General features: G+C 47.3%; 1 protein-coding gene across 2 annotated transcripts in view; it reads left to right on the forward strand.

The window, feature by feature from the left end:
- piezo1 (piezo type mechanosensitive ion channel component 1 (Er blood group)) overlaps positions 1-24,371 on the forward strand; it is an 88,714-nt gene that overhangs the window by 25,057 nt on the left and 39,286 nt on the right. For both annotated transcript variants that reach the window (XR_003979631.1, XM_030378828.1), the window contains exons 2-10: positions 9,209-9,304; positions 10,259-10,424; positions 10,511-10,652; positions 17,330-17,630; positions 17,844-18,057; positions 22,255-22,426; positions 23,721-23,801; positions 24,001-24,061; positions 24,197-24,297. Coding sequence is in view for 1 of the 2 variants with exons in the window: in XM_030378828.1 (XP_030234688.1) it covers positions 9,209-9,304; positions 10,259-10,424; positions 10,511-10,652; positions 17,330-17,630; positions 17,844-18,057; positions 22,255-22,426; positions 23,721-23,801; positions 24,001-24,061; positions 24,197-24,297 (1,334 nt within the window). In the remaining variant the exon portion in view is untranslated. The remainder of the gene's footprint in view (positions 1-9,208; positions 9,305-10,258; positions 10,425-10,510; positions 10,653-17,329; positions 17,631-17,843; positions 18,058-22,254; positions 22,427-23,720; positions 23,802-24,000; positions 24,062-24,196; positions 24,298-24,371) is intronic.

Raw genomic sequence — 24,371 nt, forward strand, 5'->3', positions numbered from 1 at the left:
TTGAACAGAGACTGCTTTCCCCACTTGCCCCTATAAATGCTCTGTCTAGCACTATACCTTCCGAATTAAAATCTCACCCTATCATATCCAACCTCGTTAATGTGTGGAAGAAGTTTTCTAAAGCTTTTAATATCAATGTCTATCTTAATTCTGAATCTTGTATTTGGAATAACCCAAAGTTACGTATTAATAAACATTCTTTTTTATGGAAAGATTGGGTGGAAAAAGGAATTATTACACTAGCAAACCTATATGAGAGGGATAATATAAAGTCATTTGAAATGTTGACTGGTGAATACAATCTGCCCAGAAATAATTTCTGGAAGTACTTACAAATGCGTCACTTGTTACTTACTGTCATAGGGAGAGGAATAGAACCTCAACAGTCAGATCTTCTCTCTCGGACTATGAAAATAATGGGTTTGGGACATGAGGCTTCCATATTCTATACAATGTTATTCCAACAGACAGTTACCATATCTTATGCATCAATGTTAACTTGGTCGGCAGATTTGAACATTGATGTCACACATGAAGACTGGGATCGTATTTGTGAAAACATTAAGAGGGTGTCAAGAGACATTAAAATTAGATTAATCCAGTTTAAGATTCTTAATCGCTTTTATTGGACTCCAAGCCGACTGTTCAGGCTGAAGCTGCGGGATAATGCAGACTGTTGGAAGTGCTGCAGCTCAGAAGGGACTCTCCTTCATCTGCTCTGGGAATGTCCCATGATACAGAACTACTGGCTAAAGATTCATGATCACATTGAAAATATTACCCGGTCTAGCTTGGAGTTCTGCCCGCGGCTTTATGTCTTAAATGATCCACAAATAACATCCAATTGTGGAGCAGCAGACTTTATCCAGACCAGTATAATGGTTGGAAAACAAATTATAATGAGAAATTGGAAGAACCTAGGTGAGCCCTCTTTCCAGGAGTGGAGCACGGAGTTAGCAAAAGTGGCATCCTACGAAAAGATTTCTTTCAACATTAATGACAGGACTGAACGGTATGTGGCGAAATGGGGAAAGTACGTGCAATATATTGCTATAAGATGAGAGCGTGGTGCCTATTGTAAAAATGTAAAATTGATCCATGTGTGTTTTTCTATTTTTATTTTCTTTAATTTTTTTTTATTTTATTTTATTATTATTTTACTTTTTCTTTTTCATTTAACTATTTCTACCCGATTTTTATTACCTTTTTTGGCTTAATCTTTATGTTCTTTTTCAAAAATGTAACATCACTAAGGAACAATTGGTAAGATGTCAATTGTCATGTTGACTACAATGTTGATTGCAGTGTAATAGTGGTGTATAAAAACTCAATAAAATACCAATTACAAAAAAAAAAAAGAAGATGAGAACTTCAACACGGATCTCCCAAGCCGGTGGCAGCGGCTCGGGCGAGGCCGCGGACAAACGGCCCTTTTCAGGGCCACCTGAGAGCGCTCCTGGAGCTAGGTCCTTTTCAGGACTCCTATGCGCCTCCTGTCCCGCCTCCCTGGCATCGGGTGACGGGCACTTGGCATGCTTTCGGTGCCTCGGCGCCGACCACGCCGCGGCTGCTATGGCGGCCCCCGTCTCCTGTGTCGCCTGCCGGGAGCTAACTGAAGGGGGTGCTTCTTGCTTGCTTGCTTCTTTTCCCCTGCGGTGGAACTGGCTGACGCCATCGACCTGTTCAGGGCCGGCCCTGAGGTCGACGATGGCATCATCGACGCCTCCCTGGACGATGTCTTCGGCGACTCGGCGTCCGGTTTTTCCCGCTCTCGGGTTACAACCACCACCGTCATACAACAAGAGGGTCCGTGCCGGATGACCGATCTCTTCCGGGACATCATGGGTGAGGCGGCGGCCATCAAAGGGATTCCCATGCCGGCCCCGCCTCTCGCCCCCGTATCTGACGATATGCAGGGCGAGTGCTTTCGCACCCCATCTTTTTCCCGGCGGGTTACCCAGTGCCTTGTTCCCGCCTTTGCAGCACTTGTTTATTGCTGCAGGTGAGGACCCTCCGACCCTGAAGGCTCCGGTAAGATCCTACACGGATTTCACCAATGTGGAGGGGTGGGCCGATACTCAGGCGAGGGGGATCCCTCGCCTGGAGCCTCCCCTGGCAACGCTTCTCTGTCCGGGCGCCGGATGGCTCCCTAACGAAAAGCCGCTGCCCCCCGACCGCCTCCAGAAGCAGATTGTCGGCCTAACGGACAGGGTGTTCGTTTGTGCCTCTCAATCCGCGGCGGCGGTCAACAACATCGCCCTGCTCTCCTCTGCCTTGTTCTCCTTGTCGGCTCACAGGGAGGCCTACGGCCCGGAGGAAGCCGTGAGATGGCTGGCGGTTTTCCGCTTTTCCAGCGCCATCCTCCAGCTATGCCAGCCGATAACCGTTTCGGCCGGCCGGCATATGGCGTGGGCTACCATAATTCAAAGGGTCATATGGCTCTCCCACACTGCGGTGCGGGAACGAGAGCGGGCCAGCCTCGTCCAGGGTCCACTAGCGCCGGATGGCCTATTTGGTCCAAGGTTCTCCGAGGTGCTCGTGCACCAGCAGTCAGTCCGTGAGAATCTTTCCCGGTTCGGGCGGTTCTCACGGGCTCCTCCCGCCAGCAGGCTGGGAGGAAGCGGGGTCTAGGCCGGTCCCATCGTTCCAGGGGGCCGCCTCCGACTCCAGCCCCGGTGCAGCAGCAGCAGCAGCCGCCACACACGGGGAGAGCAGCAGCGCCACGGATCGGGAAGTACCGGACGCTTGCTCCTACTTTTTCTTTCCTTATTAAAGAAAAAAGTAAAGACCGTTCGGCCGAACGGCGGTACATGGTACCTAAAGAGCGATATTCCTCAGGCCACCTGCGTCCTACGCTTGTGGTGCGCTCCTCCATGTTGCCTCTTTCCCCCTCTCAGCCTGGTGGCTGTAGGGTGCCGGTCGGACGGCTTGTTCACATGGCCTCTGGTTCACCTGCTTCTAAGAAGCGGCGTCCCTTGGAGCCTCGTGGACGGATCAGAGACTCGTTGCACGAGCCCGTGGATACGGCCGCTTGTACCGGTCACCTGGTTCCCCACATTATAGGTGAGGAGACGGGTCCGCACTCTGTGGCTACAGCCTGCGGACAGCGCATGCGCACAGGTGCTGCGGCCGGACAGCTTGCTCCCTGTTCAGCGGGCACGAGCGCGACGTCTAGACAGCTTGTTTTTTTTACAGCTGCTAGTTCTGGTACGTCTCCTACGCTCGCTGAGCCTCCTCCCTTTCATGGGAAGCCCCCCTTGGTTCACACGCAGTGTGGAGGCGGTAGGGGCAGAGGAATACGGGTTATTCCTGGACGGTCTTCCTCAGCTGTGGGCTCGCCCTCTCTCCGACCGCTATGCGTGTTGGCAAGAGCGGTGCGTTCTGCCATCGTCGTTGGACACCACGTTGAGATGGGGCCATCCTATACAGTTCAAGCGTCGTCCCCCACCCTTTATGGGGTTGGTGGAAACCACGCTACGGGACCCGGCTGCGAGCACGGCTCTAGCAGCAGAGGTGGCACGTCTCTTGGTAAAGGGGGCCAACACTGTCGTTCCCCCCTACGAGTCTCACCTAGGGTTTTATTCCCGCTACTTCCTGGTTTCCAAGAAGTCAGGGGAAAAGAGACCTATTCTGGATCTTCGCGTGTTCAACAGATTCGTTGCCACGAGGAAGTTCAGAATGCTCACTGTTGGAGCGTTGTTCCGGTGTGTGAGAGAGGGCGATTGGTTCACATCCCTGGATCTCAAGGATGCTTACTTCCACGTCCCTGTTCGGCAGGCGCACAGGAAGTTTCTCCGCTTTGCCTTCATGGGGAAGGCGTACGAGTACCAGTGTCTGCCGTTCGGCTATTCCCTGGCTCCACGCACCTTCTCGAAGTGTCTGGAGACGGCGTTGGAACCGCTCAGGCGTCAGGGAAAGAGGATTCTCTTCTACCTAGACGACCTGCTTATTCTGAGCAACTCAGAAGAGACCGCGAGAAGGGACACCATGTTGGTGATAAACCATCTCTCCTTCCTGGGTTTTGCCGTCAACTGGGAGAAGAGCTCCCCGCTCCCCAGCCGGCAGACAGTCTATTTTGGGCTTTGCCTGGACTCAGCCACCATGACTGCGATGCTTTCGCCTCCTCGGCGAGACGCCATCCTGTCGTCGCTCTCCCGTTTTCACGTTCGCAGAAACGTGACCGCACTGTCCACCATGCGCCTGTTAGGGCTGATGGCAGCTTCCCACCCCGTGGTCCCCCTGGGTCTGCTTTTTATGCGCAGACTCCAGCGGTGGTTTGCTCGCCAACGGTTGGACCCAAGGCGACACAAGCTCAGGGTGCTCCTCGTTCCCCGTTCGGTGTCGCCAGACCTGGAATATTGGAAAGGACCCTCCGCCCTTCTCAGGGGTGTTCCCCTGGGCAGGGTGGCGTCCTACGTTGTGGTCTTCACGGACGCCTCGTTGACGCGTTGGGGAGGAACGTGCCTCTCTCACTCGGTCGGAAACGAGTGGCGCACGCCCCCTAGAGCACACATAAATGTGTTGGAGCTCGACGCTGTGAGGAAAGTGCTGTTGCATTTCTTTCACCTGGTGCGCGGCCGCCACGTTCTGATCAGGACAGACAGCGTGTCGGCGGCGGCGTACATCAACAGACAGAGCTCTGGCTTTGGGCTCATCAGTATCTCCTCAGTCTGAGAGCCCTGCATATCGCGGGCGCCCAGAACTTTGGGGCGGACCTCATGTCTCGAGGCGGTCCCCGCCGAGACGAGTGGCGGTTACATCCCAACATTGTCAGACTGATCTGGCAGAGGTTCGGGACAGCGCAGGTGGACCTCTTCGCGTCCAGGGAGAACACGCACTGCAGGTGGTGGTTCTCCCTCAGCCCCCAGGATCTTCCCCCGTTGGGGGTAGATGCGTTGGCACACACACCTTGGCCGCGGGCTCTCTTGTATGCGTTCCAGCTGATCCTTCCTCTTCTGGAACGGGTCAGACAGGAGAGACTGTCCCTGATATTAGTGGCCCCGGAGAACCGTTCAGCTCTGTGGTTTCCAGAGCTGGCCGCGCTCTCGCGGTCGGCGCCTTGGCCAGGATGCGCCAGGATGCGCTTTCACAGGCCCACGGGAGGGTGCACCACCCGCCCGATGTCTCGGGACGGCTGTTGGTTTGGCTCCTGAGAGGTTGATCCTGCAGGGCAAAGGTTTGCCTGAGACGGTTATCAACACTATTCAGAGTGCTCGTGCGCCTTCTACTTCTTCCCTCTATGCGGCGAAGTGGTGCGCCTTCTCTAATTGGTGCGAGACGAACCACGCTGTTCCATCTCAATGCGAGGTGGGAAGCGTGCTTTCGTTTCTGCAAAACGTATTGAAAAAAGGTTTGGCCTTCTCCACTATCAAGGTCTATGCGGCAGCCGTTTCGGCTGGCCATGCAGGCCGTGATGGTGGACCGATCTTCAGCCATCCACTGGTCAAGAGATTCTTGCGTGGGGCTAGACGGGTTAGGCCTGTTTCACGCGTGCTTACACCACGCATTTAAAACGGCGCTCTTGTTGGCCTTGGTTTCTGCCAAGCGGGCCGGTGAGCTAACCGCTCTGTCTGTCAGCCCGAGTTGCTTGTTGCTAAACGAGGACAGCTCCTTGACGTTGCTCAGACCTAATCCTGCGTTCCTCCCGAAGAACATTAATAGTTATTTTCGGTCGAGGGATATTGTGCTTAAGGCTTTTCACCCCCCGCCTCATTCTAGTGAGGCGGAGGCGGAGTTGCATCTCCTGTGCCCGGTTCGGGCGTTGGCTATGTACGTGAATCGCTCGGCTGCATTCTGCTCCACACAACAGTTGTTTGTGTGTTATAGCGACGCTAGCAGGGGCCGTGCTCTCTCTAAGCAGCGGTTTTCTCGCTGGGTATGTGAGGGTGTTTGCTTAGCTTACTCTCGGCAGGGCTTGGCGCCACCGTTGGGTGTTAAAGCTCACTCCACACGGAGCGTGGCCGCTTCAACGGCTCTACTCAAGGGCGTTTCAGTGGAAGACATCTGCGCGGCTGCGTCTTGGTCTTCCCCCGGCCCCTTTGTCCGTTTTTACATGTTAGACATGTCCAGGGGCTCACTCGGCAACTCTGTGCTGGAGTCCGGGACCCCTTTCACGGCTTAAGAATATAGACATGTTCTTTAAAGCGGCGTGGTTGGATTTCCTCTCGCCGCCTGGCGAGTTGGACTTGATTACCAGTCTTACTCTCCCACCTTTTTTCAAATGAAAAACAGGCTAGGGGTTTTTCTATTGGCTCGCCAATTGTCTGGTGGTTTTGTTTACCAGTGTGGCACTCCCGCCCGTTTTCTTCAAATAAGAAACGGCCGAGAGAGTCCCATTATTGGAGAGCCGGATTCCGTAGCTCCGCCCCCGGTGGTAGCGGACCTAATGGAAACCGTGTTGCTCTGGTTTTTCTTTTCCTTTTCATGGGTTCCATGAAGCACGGATTAGAGCCGGAGTCTTTACAGACTCACTTTTTTCTACCTTGATCATTGCCTTGCTTGATCTGGGAGGAATTAGTTTTTTATTAAGCTGTTGTGCTTTACACTTCCTTGGCTTTTTGAGTCTTAATGTGCTCTGGTGACTTAGGTCGTTTTGACTGGGGTCCAGCAGGAGTACATTGATCGGGCTCCGCTCGCAGCTTCACCTTAGCCCATAAGGCGGAGCCTAGACGGCGTAGCCTACATGAAATAGAACGATAGTTATGTTATTATGACTCTAGTTCTATGATTGTAGGCGTAGCCGTATAGTTTCCCACCTGCTGTACCCTCCAAATGCTGAAAGAAAAGCGTGGAGGATGAGCGACGGTATACACCGTGTTATATAGACACGATACCGTGGGAAATGTGGGCGGTGCCCACGCTGATAGGTGCATAGTTTGAATTTTCAGCGCGTGCAAGGGACAAGCCCATAAGGCGAAGCCTAGACGGCTACGCCTACAATCATAGAACTAGAGTTATAATAACATAACTATCGTTTTCTCTCGCGAAAAATTAGACCGATACGCGTCTATACGTTCACTTTGTATGGGATCCTGTCGCCCCATCACGTTTGGTGTGAACGCACAGTGAACGCACTGGAGAATTTTCAAGACAGACAGCCAAAATTGACAGTTTTATTCAGAAAATAAAAAAAGCATGTTTGTGACACTGGATAACGATATGGATACATTACCTAGCCTGCATGTGGAGGGCCACATAAGGGAAGAAATTGGTTTACGTAAACTTTGCTGCTGGTTCTGTTTGCTCGTGATGACCTGGCCAAAGGTTACCCGCGGTCCTAAGCGATGGTGATCTGATTCTGGTTGGTGCTCCAGCTAGTATGCATTGTATATATAGATTGCAGCTTGTAGCAGCTACACACGGTGCGATTGCTATGCCAATGTGGTTATAGTTGTTTTGTCTGATTGAGATATGTGACGACTTGGAGCCTGGTAGGCCTATATTGACATAAATATGTTACCTGTGTGATTATGCTAAACTGTAGGGGAATTTATTTGCGGGCAATTTGCTTATGATGTTGTAACGAGTGAAGTCTACATTGGTCCTTCGCAAGTGTTTACTGGTGGTCAGGATTTGGAAGATGCAATTCTCCTCTGGGTGCTTTTTTTTTTATTTTTTTTTATGCAGCATAACATATTCTACCAGCAGCCCTTGCTCGTCTTCAAAAGGCTGATGCTCAGTACCTCGTTTCATTTCGTACCCCCTTTACAGTCTGGCATTGTTTGTCTGGTAAACTTTGTTAATGTCAAGATAAGTGTTAAATTGCCAACACTGTTCTTTGTCCTGTGTGTATTAGTATTACATATCCCGAGCCAATACCCTGGTCTTTCCAACGCCGTTTTGCAAAACACGCCAAAACACAAACTGTGGTTTTCAACTTGTATTGTTCGGATAGGATTCAACACCTGACAATACGCTGTAGTGCATATTGTAATGCAGCGTTGAATGGATGAATAGCTTACATAAGGGTACCCAGCACTTTTCAAACCACACTTATGGTTATTGTCCCCACCACTTCTAAAAACAAACTGACGCCCTTGAAAAGGATCATATACACGCCTCAATCGGAATATAATTATCTGTTCGGAATATAATTCTATTCGGCTACAGAAGAGGTGGTGTAGTCCGCTATAATCGACATGCATACACTTATTCCGATTAGTTTGGGGTTTAACTAAGAGCAGCTGCAGTAGTTCGCATTTGGTCAACTCCGCACACCAAACTTGACCGCTGTCAAGCAAGGTGGATTTATTGCCTGATTCATGTCTTTGTTATCACTCCGTGGTAGTTACGGTAGTCCGGTAACATATCAACCCCAGCGTGTCCGGTTGCTAAGCGACGGGACTTGGGTGATTATGGGTGACATGGGTGGGTTCATGTGTTCGCGTATCGTCGTGTCTGCGCGCTTCCGAGATAACTTTGCAAGAGTACTACTACTGCTAGTACTACGGCTACGGTTGATGTGTATAAGTGACTCAATAAATTCCCTTTTCTATCAAATAATATTTCAGACATTTTTTGGGTCTTAATTTATGTATGTGTTGGTCTTAAAAAGGTCCTAAAAAGTCTTAAATTTGACTTTAAAAATGGTGCAAGAACCATGCTGCCAATCTCCTCCCATCAGAGACAGCGCCCCTATCCTTCAAAAAGGATAGGGGCTTCCCATAAAATGAATTAACTTCTTAATAATTCTCATGATTTACAAAACTTTCCTCACTGGCAGGACCTTAGCTGTAAGGTCCTGCCAGTGGTGTAGCATAGCTACACCATTCCTCTTGAACCAAGAACAGCAGTGATTTTCCCTCCCCTCGAACCATTCAAACCCTTTCAATCCTTCAAACTCCCTCTCTCCAAACGCCCTCTCAAAGCGCCAGTGAACCCACTGTTTCAGCTGGAATTTGAACAGTATGAGTTAGAACTTTGAGTCAAAAAGGTCTGAGAATTGTATTACAAAACCATAATAAATAAAATGGATAATTACTATAATTATTACTTTGTTTTACCTGTTGGAATTGAAATGTTACTGTCAATGACTTATAGAATTGAACAAGACTAGATAGCGCAAATGTTTGCAAAATAAATAATGACAATGCATAAATCAGAATTGGAGGGTGAGAAGTTGATTCATGCAGTTGATCACATCTAATTTGAGAAGGTATTGTGGGACAGTATTTTACTGACTACAAACTTTGTTTTTTACACCCCACAGCATGTTTGTTGCGCTACACTGTATTCTCTCTGGTCTACCTGTTCTACTTGTTGCTGCTACCATGGTTCTTCTGGCCCAACAAGCACACAGTCAGAGGTAAGACAGATAGATTTGTGTGTGTATATTCTGCTGCCTGTCTTTAAGAAGCCTGTGTGTAACTTAACAATTCATCTTGTCGATTGCCGATTCTGTGTAAAAGAAGGAAGAGCCCTTGGAGGCTAAGGAGACACAGGGAGAGTCCTAATTGATTAAAACTTTAATCAATTAAGAATTCCTTTAGTTCCTTTAGTTCACCTTTTTCACAGAGGTGTCATCATAGGACACAGACAGCGGTCACTCATATCACTAATTACATGTCTGCTGTTTTTATGGGCATGGTACATAAACCAGCCATACATGATTGGAGCTGCCCATGTAGTGTTGGAGACACACACACACACACACACACACACACACACACACACACACACACACACACACACACACACACACACACACACACACACACACCAACCTACCTACCTACCTACCTACCTACCTACCTATCTACACCCCTCATGGGAAAAGGTTTGTCTGTAATCCGAGCCTGCCTCACCAGGCATATTTAGCTTTATATAGTAATACAGAGAACCTGATAGGGACAGCTGGTTAGGTTTGGTAATCAATAATATGTTCCCAGATATATATCTGTCCAAAAGAGAACGCAAATGCTCCCATAAGCGTAACAAGCCAGAAGGTAACAAGAAAAAATTATGTTAAACAGCACAGTGGAACCGTTGGAGTAAACAAATTGATGGGCAATGTTATGAAACTTAACAGTACAGAGTCACGTAAACACCGGTAGTCCGCCATTCCCTCATGTTTTTTATTACCAACTCAGATTAATTATGTAAGCATTCTTCCTGCCTGGTAACCCTGGAATGTTTGACTTATGTCCTTAGCAAACATCATGTATGACAAAGCTACTGCCGAGATTCCCCCATGTTATGTCTTACATCTCCAATGATAATCACAATCTATTTTGTCTCCTCTATCATTTGTCTGTTGCAGGTCCTACAGGCCTATACATCAAAGGATTGTTTTGCACCAGTCTGGTTTTTGTGCTGGCTCATGTCTGTTTCCAGACGATGCTATACACATATCCACCTCTGTATACAGCTCTGGCTGACAACTGCACGCAATGGGACATGCTCTCCAAACACATAGGACTGTCAAGGTACCAATGTCACGTTTCAGTTGGTTTGACTTTGCCGGTGTTTGTTGACATTTACCATTACATTTTTTTATTTGTGTCTTCCGAAGGCTTTCATTGGACGACCCATGGGGTCTGATGCGTCAGTTATGCCCGGATGTAGGGGTGTGCATGGTTGCCCTGGTAACCATGGTACTCTGCAGCCAAATATCAAAGAACAGGGAGCTGCTGGCTGCTTCTAACATCACCTCGGTAAGTTGCAGCATATACCTTAAGGGTTGCTCAATATATTAAACCTTTTCCTTAACCCAGCCACTTCTCCACCATCAGCCCACACTGGACAGTGGTGCTGTTCCACCCTCAACTGAAACTTACTTTGCTACGGATGTGCTGACGCTGCGTTTTAGTTATGGAGTACCAAAGAGGCAATGCTGCAGACCTTTAACTGGGTGATTAGTGTGGTTTCAAAGCAAGCCCCACTATTGTTATTATGTGTCTTATTATTATAAGCCGGCGAACTAAATCCGTAGGAACCCTGTTGTATACGTTTGTATTATCAGGTGTCTGTAACCACTGAAAAAAAGACTCAATCGCACAACTCAGATTGGTTAGAAATCAAACAAACAGATAAAGATGTAGTCAGGAGAAACAAGCAGGAATCAACAAACCAGGAACTGTAGTAATCTCAGAGTGAATGCTTGGACATTTGACACATTGAGTACACAGATAAACTAGCACAGAGGGAGGGCACCAGACTGACTAAATACACAAGGAAGGAGATGATAACGTGGAACAGGTGGAACATATCAGGGAGAGGGAAGGACAAAAAAGGATAAAGACAGCTGGTGGACCCAAAAGCTGGAGACTCAAGACTCATGACTAGATTTGAGTTGGACATGAGCCGCAATAGTGACCATCATTGTTCACAGACAAATAAAAACAATGGCGTGTGGAATATTGAAGGCTGGCTGATTTAATACACCCTTTCGTGTATCCTATGCATTAATACAAAACAGTGCTGCCAAGTTTTCAGAAAACCTTGGAGGGATAGTTGCGGTAAATTTAGGCAAGCTGGACATTACTTTTGGGCCTGTTTGCACTGCACACTGAAGATATTTATTTATTAATTCCTGTACTTGATGAAACTTTTTACAGTCGCTAACCCTAACCAAAGTTTCAGCACTTATTTTCCTTACCGCAACCATATGACCTGACAATCAAGGGACTGGTTGGGGTTCGTCTCCTCAGTATCGCGGCAATATTTTCTATTCAGTTGGCCATCCTTGATTAACTTACTTATCACTGCATGATATCTTGAACAATAATTCAATCATGAAAAATGAAAGTAGTGTAGTGATTTATTATTAACGTGTCGTGATAACAAACAGACTTTAATACGTATATGTACAATAAGTATTATAGATTGCATAATTACATTTACAATTACATTGCATAAATGCAATTTTAATTATAAATGTAATTCAATGTAATTTGCATAGATCTATCCATTTATCCATTCCTCCATCCATCCATCCATCCATCCATCCATCCATCCATCCATCCATCTATCCATCTATCCATCTATCAACACGTGTCTAGTTTTAATGTGATGTATTTTGTGTATTGTGGCATCCCGCCCCATAAACCTCGGCCCGGGCGGGTCCGAGGTGAGGTGGTGGACGGCATATACCGCCGCCAACCACCGACCGGCGACAGAGAGCACCACTTCTCAATCCCTAATCAGCGTGATTGGGGGACACCTGCTGGATGGTACCGGAGCCATGTTAAAAGGGCCATGAGGACAGGCAGAAGGGACCGGGAACCATGGAGAGCGAGGAAGCCCACGAGACGACGACCCATTCGAGGCTCACGGAGACCCTAAGTCGTTCTTGTTAATGGACCCGGTATACCCCGGTTTTCCTGTGAATAAATGCCCTGCAGCGGGAGACCACGGAGAGCCTTGCCCTGCTCCGTGAGGCCGTACTACGGCTCACTCAGCACGCCGTCCGCGAAGCTCCAACCGCCGCCCCGACCAGCCGGCTCACCAAGCTCGGCCCTGATGACGACGTGGAGGCGTACCTGGAGACGTTTGAGCGGACCGCCCAGAGGGAAAGTTGGCCGGAGGAACAATGGGCCCACATCGTGGCACCGTTCCTCACCGGACCCGCACAACAGGCGAGCCAAGACCTACCAGCCGAGACGGCCCGACAGTACCCCGCCCTCAAGCAGGCGATCCTGGCCTACTACGGCCACAACCTCGCGGCCCGCGCCCAGCGCTTCCACGACTGGCGATTTGACGTCCGGGGGGCATTCCGAACACAGATCGCTCAGCACGCACGCCTGGCGAAAGGGTGGCTGGCGACAGGGGAGGGAGCCAGTCCTATCGACCGGGTCCTGATCGACAACACCATCCGCCAGCGTTTAATACATTTTTAAGACTTTCAACAAAACATTCTGTAATGGGCCAACATTCGGTGGGCCAGTACTCTCCGAGCTGGGCGCTCGGAGAGTACTGGCCCACCAATATCCCGACACAGTGGATGACCTCGTGAAGCAGCTGGAGAACTGGCAGGTGGCCCAGCAGCTAAGCACCGGCACCGGGACCAGTCCGCGGCCGTCCGAAACCCGCCGAGACCGACGGGGACCCACAACCGGGGCCCCGGCTCCACCACCAGACTCGCCGACACAGGCTCAGGGGAGCTGCGAGGGGAGGCGGTGTTATGAGTGTGGCCAGGCCGGCCACATAGCCCGCTATTGCCCTGGAGACCGGGATGTGTCGATGCCGTCGGCGTACGCAGGCGAGGGGACGAGCCGGCCCTGCCTGCGGCCCTGCCTGCTGGCGGCCCTGCCTGCTGGCGACCTGCTGGGCACGGGGGACGACCGGGAGCCCCACCATCCCCGTGCGGGTCATGAATACGGACGCACAGGCCCTACTGGACACCGGCAGCGTAGTCACTCTTCTCCGCCCCGACCTGGCAGGTGGAAAGGAGGGGGGGCCCCTGGAGGTGGCCTGCGTGCACGGGGACACACGGATCTACAAGACCTGCCATGTGGTCGTCCGGACGCCGCATGGCGTGTTCACGGCGCGGGCGGGGATCGTACCGCACCTCCCGGTACCGCTCCTGATTGGCAGAGATTGCCCAATATTCCACCGGCTGTGGGACCCGGAGCGGGAAGGCCGGGGAGGAGAGAGCCTCCCCGCCGAGGGGGGAGGGGAGCTCGGCAAGCCTGCAGGGCCGCGCGGATCCCAGCATCTCCCAGGGAGTCGACGGCAGAGGACCAGGGATCCGACGGGAACGGTCCCTCACCACCGGGATCCCCGATCTCCTCAGGGGGAGGAGGGACCGCCAGGACCGGCTCAACGGGCCCCCACCACGACACCCCGGCCACCCTCACCGCGTCTGAGCCGCATGGCCCACCGAGGGAGCCGGAGAGCTCCCCTCTGACCGAGTTCTCGGACTTCTTCCCCGTGAGAGGGGGGAGCTCGGACCATCCAGGCCAGTTCGCCAGCGCCCAGCTCCAAGACGAGGCCCTGAAACACGCCTGGAGCCATGTGTTGGCCCACGACGGACAGACTCGAGACTCGGACTTCCGTTTTAGGGTGGACCACAGACCGGGCAGGGAGCACGCCGACGCCCTTTCCCGACGGGACACCTGCCTGGGCGGGTTCCCCGGCTACCAGAGGCCTAAGCAAGCGGTGGAGGAGTGTGGCATCCCGTCCCTTAAACCTCGGCCCGGGCGGGTCCGAGGTGAGGTGGTGGACGGCATATACCGCCGCCACCCACCGACCGGCGACAGAGAGCACCACTTCTCTCTCCCTAATCAGCGTGATTGGGGGACACCTGCTGGATGGGACCGGAGCCATGTTAAAAGGGCCATGAGGATAGACAGAAGGGACCGGGAACCACGGAGAGCGAGGAAGCCCACGAGACGACGACCCATTCGAGGCTCACGGAGACCCTAAGTCGTTCTTGTTAATGGACCCTGTATACCCCGGTTTTCCTGTGAATAAATGCCAAGCATGGCTAGAACCCTGACAAATCAACTCATTTGTACCTGGAACCCGCCCCACCGAGCACCGGGTTACCACAGTATTTCCAGTCAGACTTGTCTCCCTTGTTCTGTGTGGTCTTGTAGGCTACTGTCCTGTGTGAGCCGAATCACCTAAATGAATTCCCGATGATTTGGGTCTTTTGGTATTAATAAAGACTTCACTAGGCTATATATCTATCTAGGCTATTTAATTAATAAAGATTCACCTCAGGCTCCGTGAATGGTGGGGAATAAAGGGATAAAAGACAAGAGATATATCCCTTGACATTTATCCCTCGTCTTGTAGATTAGTTTGTGTATGTGACGATTTCACAAAACGTGTTTTGTTAAAAGCATGACTACGCGCGATTGGTTGGTAGATTGGTGGTATGGAGAGCAAATGAAATTGATTCCAGCTTAAATACTCACGTTCTAGGTCGCAAATATTTTCTATAAATACTCGCGCTTATCATCACTTGGTATCAAAATCACTATGGATGTTGCACTCATTAACTATTGAACACAAAACAGAAAACACAGCTGTCATTATCACTGTCACTGACAGCGATATATTGTTTCACTTCTTATGGCAAATGTACTTATTGTAAGTCGCTTTGGATAAAAGCGTCTGCTAAATGGTCATTTGTCCGCCGTCTATCCTCAAATAAACTGCATTGAGGTGACACATTTGTTCCATGCATTATTCATTTGCATTATTATTACATTATTATGCGTGCATTATTCCTTTGCACAACTTATTAGTCCTTTGCACAACGTATGTATTTTCGATATTTCAGAACGATATCGTCCCATTCAGAGCAAGGAAGATTAGTATGCTAGGATCTCGGTTAGCAGGCATGTATCTCGCCTATATTACAATAATCTCAAACGTTTCATTAACTCACACACCAGACCGACCAACCATGCGCGACACCTCCGCCCAGGCCACAGCCTTTTTGTTGCGATTTCTGAAATGAAAAAGGCTGGGATCGTACAACACCGGAATTTTCAGTCGACATTTTGTGCAGTGAGTAGGAACCAAAAAAGTAGGTAGGAACCAAAGTGCAGATGTTAGTGTTGGCTTGTTCGTTCGCGAACCGGTTCGAATGAACGAGTCTTTAGGACGAACGAACCGAACCGGTTTGTTTATCTCGTTTGTTCCGTCGTCTCGTTCACCATTCGATTCACCGGAAACTCGACTGAACGAACGAACGAGTATCCGGTAGCACTATCTCCACTGAGTCTGACTGACTCAGCTGAGAACCGTGCAATGGCGTGCATTCCATGATGCGATTTACCGCTACCGGAAACCAGGCTGAACGAACAAACGATTCGCGAACGACTCCTCCCAGTTCAGTCGAGTTTCCGGTAGCACTGAGTCTGACTGACTCAGCTAAGAACCGTGCAATGGCATGCATTCCATGATGCGATTCACCGCTACCGGAAACTAGGCTGATTCGCGAACGATTCCTCCACCGAGTTTCCGGTGAATCATTTCACCGGAAACTCGACGGAGGAGTCGTTCGCGAACCGTTTGTCCGTTCATCCTGGTTTCCGGTAGCGGTAAATCGCATCATGGAATGGACGCCATTGCACGGTCCTCAGCTGAGTCAGTCAGACTCAGTGGAGTTAGTGCTACCGGAAACTCGACTGAACGAACAAACAAACGAACGATTCACGAACGACTCCTCTTGGCGAACTGAATCACGCGAACTGGGTCACGGAAACGAATCATTGAATCCACCACTAGCCGGTGTTCGGTGTTCCCTGGGATCCACGCAAGCGAAGAGTCTACATTCTGATTGGCTGTCAGTGTTTTGCCGCCGAAACGTGTCATAGTAATTTGCATAAAGATCAGCCGCTCACCTTTTGCCGCTGGTAGCGTTTGACGCTTGTGTCGCTCTGACTTCCGGTGATTTGGCAGCTCAATTCGCTTCTGATGTGAACGCACAGTTATGCTCTCTTGCTGTCATTTGGGATGGCATTTGTTTTGGCAGTCAGGACCCAAGTTTGTCTGTATTTCCCATACACATACATGTAAACAACAGCATCTGTTAGTCATGTTAAAGCAGATCAATGATTCAAAAAGAGAACTTGTTAGGGCTCGGTCAGAGCTAAATTATAATAAATCTGAAATCCTCTGTCTTGGCCCCAACAATAAGATGGATATGCTGTCCATTAGGAATAGTCTTAGGATAGTTTACTCCTTGGATTAAATAAGGGTCTCAAATCAAGGTGATATTATGCAGAGAAAATTATTCATTCAATTATTTCTAGTAGCCTTGGCTAATGCTATGCACTATTTACTGACGTGTGGCTTGGTGCATTTTGGTGATACTGAAGGTCTTGAAGTGACAGAGTGTGGCTGAAAGTCCTGCAATTTTTCTGTTTATTTTTTTTATTTTTCCTTTATTCTGTTATGATTGTATAATGTGTCAGAGTGTAAACAGGTATAGTGTATAGCACAGAACCATTTCTTACCTAACCCTAAACATAAGCCTCTGTAACCTAAAACCTTCACCTAAACATCTCCAATGAACAATAGTAATAATAATAATAATAATAATAATAATAATGCATTTAATTTAGAGGCGCACTTCAAGGCACCCAAGGTCACCTACAACATCCACTGAAGCATCTCTAGCCTCAAACCTAAACTTTAACGTATGATAAGTAGCAATTCTACATTCAGATATCTAAACATGATTAGAATGATGTTATATAGTTTATGGAGTTGTGTACTTAAATTATCTAAGTTGTTTCCTACAAAGTTCAAACCTAGAGAAAACCGTAGTCTTATTCATGGTGGTGGACGGTTGCATGTCGATGGCGTCATATGTGTCATAAATGCCATATTTGTCTTATTTCTGATGTGTTTCTTGCATCTCTCAACCCAGATTGAAGATGTACTCACAGACATTGAAGAAGAAGAAGAAGAAGAAGAAGAGGAAGAGGAAGAAGAAGAAGATGAGGTGAATGAAGCAGTCATTGATGAATTTGTTGAAGCAGACATCGATGTTGAAGCAGGCATTGTAGATGCAGACGAGGATGAGACGATGCTTTCATCCAACATGCCTGCTGAGAAGGTTTCCACAGCGACCAGAGCTAAGCAGCTGGCCCAGCGCCTTCGAACCACAGCACACGAGGTTCTCCAGGACGTAGGACGGATCCTAACCATATGTCTTTTGGCTTTAGCTGGTAAGATTAATGTTGAATCTCTAATACATAGGAGATTATGAATATGTGTATTCAAAGCAAATGATCTATGTATGTTAAGTGTTTGAGACTTAAGTGCTTATAGTAAAGTAAGTGCTAATTAAAATGTTTTATTATTGTTAAATTAAATACCGTATCCTTTTGTCTGTTGCTTTGTCCATGACAACTGCCGTGTTTGTGTGATTGCCTCTGCAGGCATAACTCTTCCATCTACGTTCTCTGCGGTCTACTTTATTCTCTTCATTGGCCTGTGCACATGGTGGGCGTGTCACCTTCCCATCAGCCCCGTGGGGTTCAACGCGCTGTGTGTCATGGTGGGATTCTTCACTGCTGGACACATGGTCTGTCTGTATCTGTACCAGAGTCAGGTGGCACAAAGCCTGTTCCCACCTGAAAGTCTATGGGCCAGGTAAAGTATTGTTCCTTTTTACACTTATTCCCTTAGCGGCACTCAAAACACATTTTCAAAATGTAAACTTGTTGCAGATGAAAGTTGATTTATTACTACTTTCCGACATCAGATTTTTTAAATCTGTAAATCTTAACAACTCATTTGGATGGATGGATTTATTTGAGTATCTATTTTGCTAATTTACAGTTTTGGTCTTATTAGGTGAGTGCTGCATGCAGCGCTCAACTATTGTTCTTCATAAGTTTTATTCTTTCTTTCTTTCTTTCTTTCTTTCTTTCTTTCTTTCTTTCTTTCTTTCTTTCTTTCTTTCTTTCTTTCTTTCTTTCTTTCTTATTCTCTACAAACTTTGGGACCTATCTCCTTCCTCAATCTTTCACCTAGAGACTCCATTCAAATTTTCAGAATAGCTTGGAATCGCGCGCTTCATTTCAGATTTCTTAATATTTTATACTTTTTAAGATATTCTACTTTTAAAATACTGTCTTTTTTCAACATGGGTGTCAATGGGTGTTTAAGACGTAACTAAATCAATTTCCAACCGTTTATCTTTGTTCAAACCATTTAACAAATCGACACACTTGTATCTTCAATAATATCCAAACGGAATTTCGATATAATTTAAACTTTCTTCAAAATCACAGTTATAGTTTCATACCGGCTTCGTTTTCAGCTTGTTTTCTATGGAAACATACATGTAGAATTCAAATGGCAATGCAATTTGCAATTCAATAAATCATTACATTATGCAATTGACAATTCATTCTGCAGTTGAATAATGTAATTCGTAAAGACGTTATTCAAATACGTTACACGGGGACGCTATAGCTTTTCAATTTGAATAAAGGAACTCCAAAAATTTGACAAAATGTTATTCTATTTTTATTGTTTTAACTTTTGCAAATTGTATTGAGGATTTCATTGTCACTTTGCATCTTAAAATACACTTTGAATAACGTGTTTACAAATTACATTATTAAATTGCGTAATTAATTGTCAATTGCACAATGAAATGACTTATTGAATTGCAAATTGCAATTTGCTTTGCCATTTGAATTTTGCTACATATGCTTCCATAGTTTTCATTGAAGACGTCTGCCCATTCTGACACATCTACTTCTTAAGACATCGTAACTCAATAATTTTTCAACCGTTTACCTTCGTTCAAACTATTTAACAAATCGACACACTTGTGTCTTCAATAATATCCAAACGGAATTTGGATATCATTCAAACTTTATTCAGAATCACAGTTTTAGTTTCATAACGGCTTCGTTTTCAGTTGGTCTCTTTGATTTACGTTGACGCTGGAGCGTGAGGACGTTCAGCAGTGTTGCCAGATTGGGCAGTTTTTTCCGCCAGATTGGGCTAATTTTGGAGGAGGTTCAAGCAGTGTTGCCAAGTTGGGCTGTTTTTCCCACTCTAGTGGGCTCCCTATTCTCTTAAAGACGCACGCACGCACGCACGCACGCACACACACACACACACACACACACACACACACACACACACACAGCACACAGCGCGCAGCGCGCGCACACAACACACACACACACACACACACACACACACACACACACACACACACACACACACACACACACACACACACACACACACATGCACACGCACCAGCAGTGCAGGGCAATACATTTGACCTTTCAGATTAATCAGGTCAATTCATTTTACCTTTCTGCATTTTTTGCAATACTTTGTGCTTTTCATTCAGCTGTCACTTTATTTGTTTCCAACCATTTACATCTTCTTAAATGGTGTGCATGTTTACATTGTTTACTCCATTTAGACCTTTGAACTTTTGTTCAAATCCCTTCGCTTGATTTAAGCCATTTAACGTTTCTTTATGTGTTGATCGATGTGGCTTTATTAAATAATATTTTCAAAAGCACTTTGCACTACAGCACTCACCTCATTTTCTGCAGGAAATGCATTTTCTAGTTGATAATAAAGTCTTCTCCTAAGGGCACGGCATATGTGGAGGCTGATAATTGGCCTCCGGTTAATGGACATTGTGCAACGATTTAAGATCAAAATGCTACATTTTGTTATTCGTGGTGATGTCAGGGAACACAAAGCTGAATTCTGGCCCAAGGCCACTCCTCCTTTAGTTTGTGAATGCTAATAGACATCAGGGACCCTATTTTAACGGTCTGAAATGCAAGTGAGAAGCGCCAAGCGCAATTAGCTTTGTTGGCGGTTCTATGGCGATGTCGCTAGTTTACCGGAGCGAAAAATGACTCTTGCGCCCGGCACAAATCTTCAAAGGGTTGGTCTGAAGTAGCCTAATTACCCGTAGGTGTGGTTTGTGCGTAACGTGCAATAAACCAATGAGAGTGCCAGCTCCCATCCACTTTAAGAGCCATGAGCGCATTTGAATCTGACGAGTTTATATTTTGACACCGCGTCTGCAGTCTCCGATGAGACAGATGCACATGAATTTCAAACTTCAAATGGCTCAGTTTATGGCCAAATAATATGGCCTTATTCACACATGGAATAAGGTTTTCTTCCACAACTTCAAATACTGAGTCCTATTTAATATGGTTCTATTTAATGATATTTAATGATATACGCAATACATTATAAACATTGTTCCTTATCAGTGTTGTATTCATTATCGTTATCGACTTGTGTTCCCAATATGCATGTGTCCCCCGTTAATATACATTGCCATGGACTGTATTATGCGTTACGTGTTTAGTTTGCGTGTGTTTAAACAGATGACGCACACACATGCGGTAAAACAATATTTTCTCACGATCAAATACTCATCATCCTAAAAGTTGTGGGCATGTACACGATGTCTGTGTCAAGAAAATATGTGTTTGCTGTACAGTGTTTTCAGATGCATTGATTTAAAAGTACAACTTATTACCGCTGTATCAGCTGTTCTTTCCCAAATAATTTACCAAGAATGTGTGGCCAGGTAGATGAGAGAAGCAAAGTGTTAGCGCGAGGTGCACAAGCAACATTATGCATGCGCCCTTAAAATAGCATCTCAACAATGCGCCACTGACTTTTAACCTGGTATTTCCTGGTTTGTGGCGCAATTGTTTTCTGAAACTGCAGAATAGCACAAGGGAACGTTTGCGCCAGAACATGCCTCCTCCTTTCGCAGAGCCGCCCCTTGGGGCGCAAGATCATTCCCTAATTTACCGACGCGTGGCGCAGGAGGAAAAAGAACGCTCTGCGCCAGTTGCAAACTAGCAATGACACATGCGCCAGTGATTAAGTCAATTGCGCCGGATGCAAGATGCGGTCCAATAACTACTACTGTCTGGGTATAATTACATACATTTCAATGAGTGTCGGAGAGTCAAAGGATAGCCCCCCGCTCATGGAGACACTAAGCCCCAAAAAACTGTTTTGCACATACCTCTAGAGCAGGGGTCCCCAACCTTTTCAGCATCAAGGACCGGTATTATTCTCCGAAAAGTTTCACGGACCAGGAGGGGGGGGGGGGGGGGGGGGGGGGGGGTTGGGTTATGTTGCGCAGAGGTTGCCAAAAATGCAAACATGTCATATGCAATCTAACAACTGCATATAGACTTATGCCATGTAAAAGAGTGACAGTATTGCGAAGTGAAAAAAAAAAAAAAAAAAAAAATTACAATTAAAATTAAAATAAATAAATAATCTTTCTCTGCGGACCGGTACCAAATGACCCACGGACCGGTACCGGTCCGCGGACCGGGGGTTGGGGACCGCTGCTCTAGAGTATAACGAAGTCATCATTGTTGTAAATATTAACTGTAAGATTTGTTCATAAATTCACAAACACAATGGGTTAGCAGCTAACTAGACTTTCCAAATGTACATTATAGAATGAGGTCATGTAGTGGTGGGAAGTCATGACTGGAGTCCATTTATTCTGATCTGTACTCTATCTGACGACATATATTATATTAGTAGAGAATAAAAAAGTTAACCACAATTACTGCCTACAAGAAACAAATAAATATCTACCATAAAACTAAATACACAAAAAAGGTTAAAATATAGAAAGACTATGTAGGAAGAGTCTGTTAGAATTCCTTTCATTCAATAATCGTGGCTTTCCTGATCTGCCCTCTACAGTTCTAAATATTCACCATACGACACTTTTCACAATGTTCCTGATTTATCCGAGGTATAAAGACACAGTGTTGATTTTCTCTTTCTTTAAATCCCCTCCACTAGACTGTTTGGCCTGAAGGACATCATTCAACATGGAAACTGTTCTGCCCCCTCAGACCTCATCGTGAACCTCAACCATGATTGGCCCGTCTATGTCAATCCGGGTATATTGCTCCTTCTCTACATAACAATAGCCATCGTGCTGAAGACCAGCAGCCACAGGACACCAGCCAAGGTATCAACTACCACACCGACCCATGACCTTGACCCATGACCTTGACTGGCGACCTTGATCGCCAGTCAAGGTTTAAGGGCGCTGTCACATGCACACAATATGGTCCTTTTTAATCTGATTGTAGCAGGTCAAAGAGCGTGCGGAGACCACAGTTCGTCGTCCCTCACTGGGATCTCGTTTATTTTAATAGACAGCAAAACAAATCAGAGGCTTGAAATTATAAATCAACAACATCCGGGAGAATCCTTGCATTCAGCGCTCCACGACCTGCGATCTCTGGTGGGGATCTCTGGTGGGGATCTCTGGTGGGGATCTCTGGTGGGGTTCTCTGGTGGGGATCTCTGGTGGGGATCTCTGGTGGGGATCTCTGGTGGGGATCTCTGGTGGGGATCGCGGTGGATCTCTCCCTCTCTCTCTCTGCTCCCCGGTTCCTACTACAAACAAAGCAGGCACATAAACACACACTCCCTGATTGGCCTGATTGCGAGCAGGTGCCCGCAATCAGACCCAATCCCCCCAGCAGATCCGGTGCCCTCCCAACCTGCCCATACTCCCCCTGCAGGACAGACGCCGCACGTCCCCCCACACTGACCCTGGTACGGGGGCCCCTCATTGACATCAAAGGGTTGGATAGGTTTGTCCTTTTTAATTGGAACCTGGTACGGGCCCCTCATTGACTCAAAGGGGTGGATCGGTTTGTCATTTATAATCTGACCCTGGTACGGGGCCATCATTGACACATAGGTGTGGATAGGCTGAACCAGAGAACTCAGGGGACTGGTAAGGATGCACAATTGTATTTTCTCCAAAAAAGGAGGAATTGAGGCATTCGCCGTGACTTCCAATAGAAGAACATAAAACTGGGGCCAGAAATGTCGCCAAAGAGAAAACAGAAACATAGAAAACCACAAGGTTATATGAAGACTAAGCATGGAGAGCCCCGACTTAGGAACATTTATACATTGGAACTAATCAACCACAGGGGAAGATGTCTAACAAAGAGTCAAACAAAGGAGAGCATCCACTGAACACACTAAGGAGTTTAACCTGGAACCGGGACCCTGGTCATGTTGGTTGGGGTGCTTTTTCACCCAGCTCAGACCAAAGCATCCAGTCCCTGACTGCATGGTCTGAAGCCCACTACAGAATGACATAGAACAGACAATAGGGCCTGTCATATACCTGTGTAATACATGTGTGTGTGTGTGTGTGTGTGTGTGTGTGTGTGTGTGTGTGTGTGTGTGTGTGTGTGTGTGTGTGTGTGTGTGTGTGTGTGTTTGTGTATTTTCATCAGAAAAAAGGTGAGCCAACAAGTGATAATGTGGAGCTCAGTTCCAGGAGGACACAGAGGCATAACTATGAGGATGAAACACAGGTACATGTATATTAACACAAGAAAATAAGAATTGTTGTTTACAGCCTCATCTTTTATTTACAGTGTGTGTGTGTGTGTGTGTGCGTGCGCGCGCGCGCGTGTGTGTGTGTGTGTGTGTGTGTGTGTGTGTGTGTGTGTGTGTGTGTGTGTGTGTGTGTGTGTGTGTGTGTGTGTGTGTGTGTGTGTGTGTGTGTGTTAGCTTATGCTCCTGTCTTCAGGTCATTCAGAGAGACCAGACACTGGGGGAGAGGCCATTAGTGGTAAGCTGCATCTATAAAATATGTTTAACATAATATTGATTATTTTACGGTATACATTTAAAAAACTAAAAACACATTTTTAGCAGCAGGATACGATATAGTTCATTTCTTAATTTCTTAGCCTTTTTTCCCCAGACCTCTGCCCTGCCATTAACCCAGAAGGAGAAAACCCGTTCTTTGTCATGGGACGAGTGGTGATGCAGCAGAGCTACGTCTGTGCTCTCATAGCCATGATGGTACATCTCACTAGGGTCAAACAAGTGCATCCAATGTTATGCTTTGTCATGGGTCCTCAAAGTCTTCCCCTCAG

The sequence above is a fragment of the Gadus morhua genome, chromosome 15 (assembly GCF_902167405.1).
Source record: "Gadus morhua chromosome 15, gadMor3.0, whole genome shotgun sequence".
NCBI classification, from domain to species: domain Eukaryota; kingdom Metazoa; phylum Chordata; class Actinopteri; order Gadiformes; family Gadidae; genus Gadus; species Gadus morhua.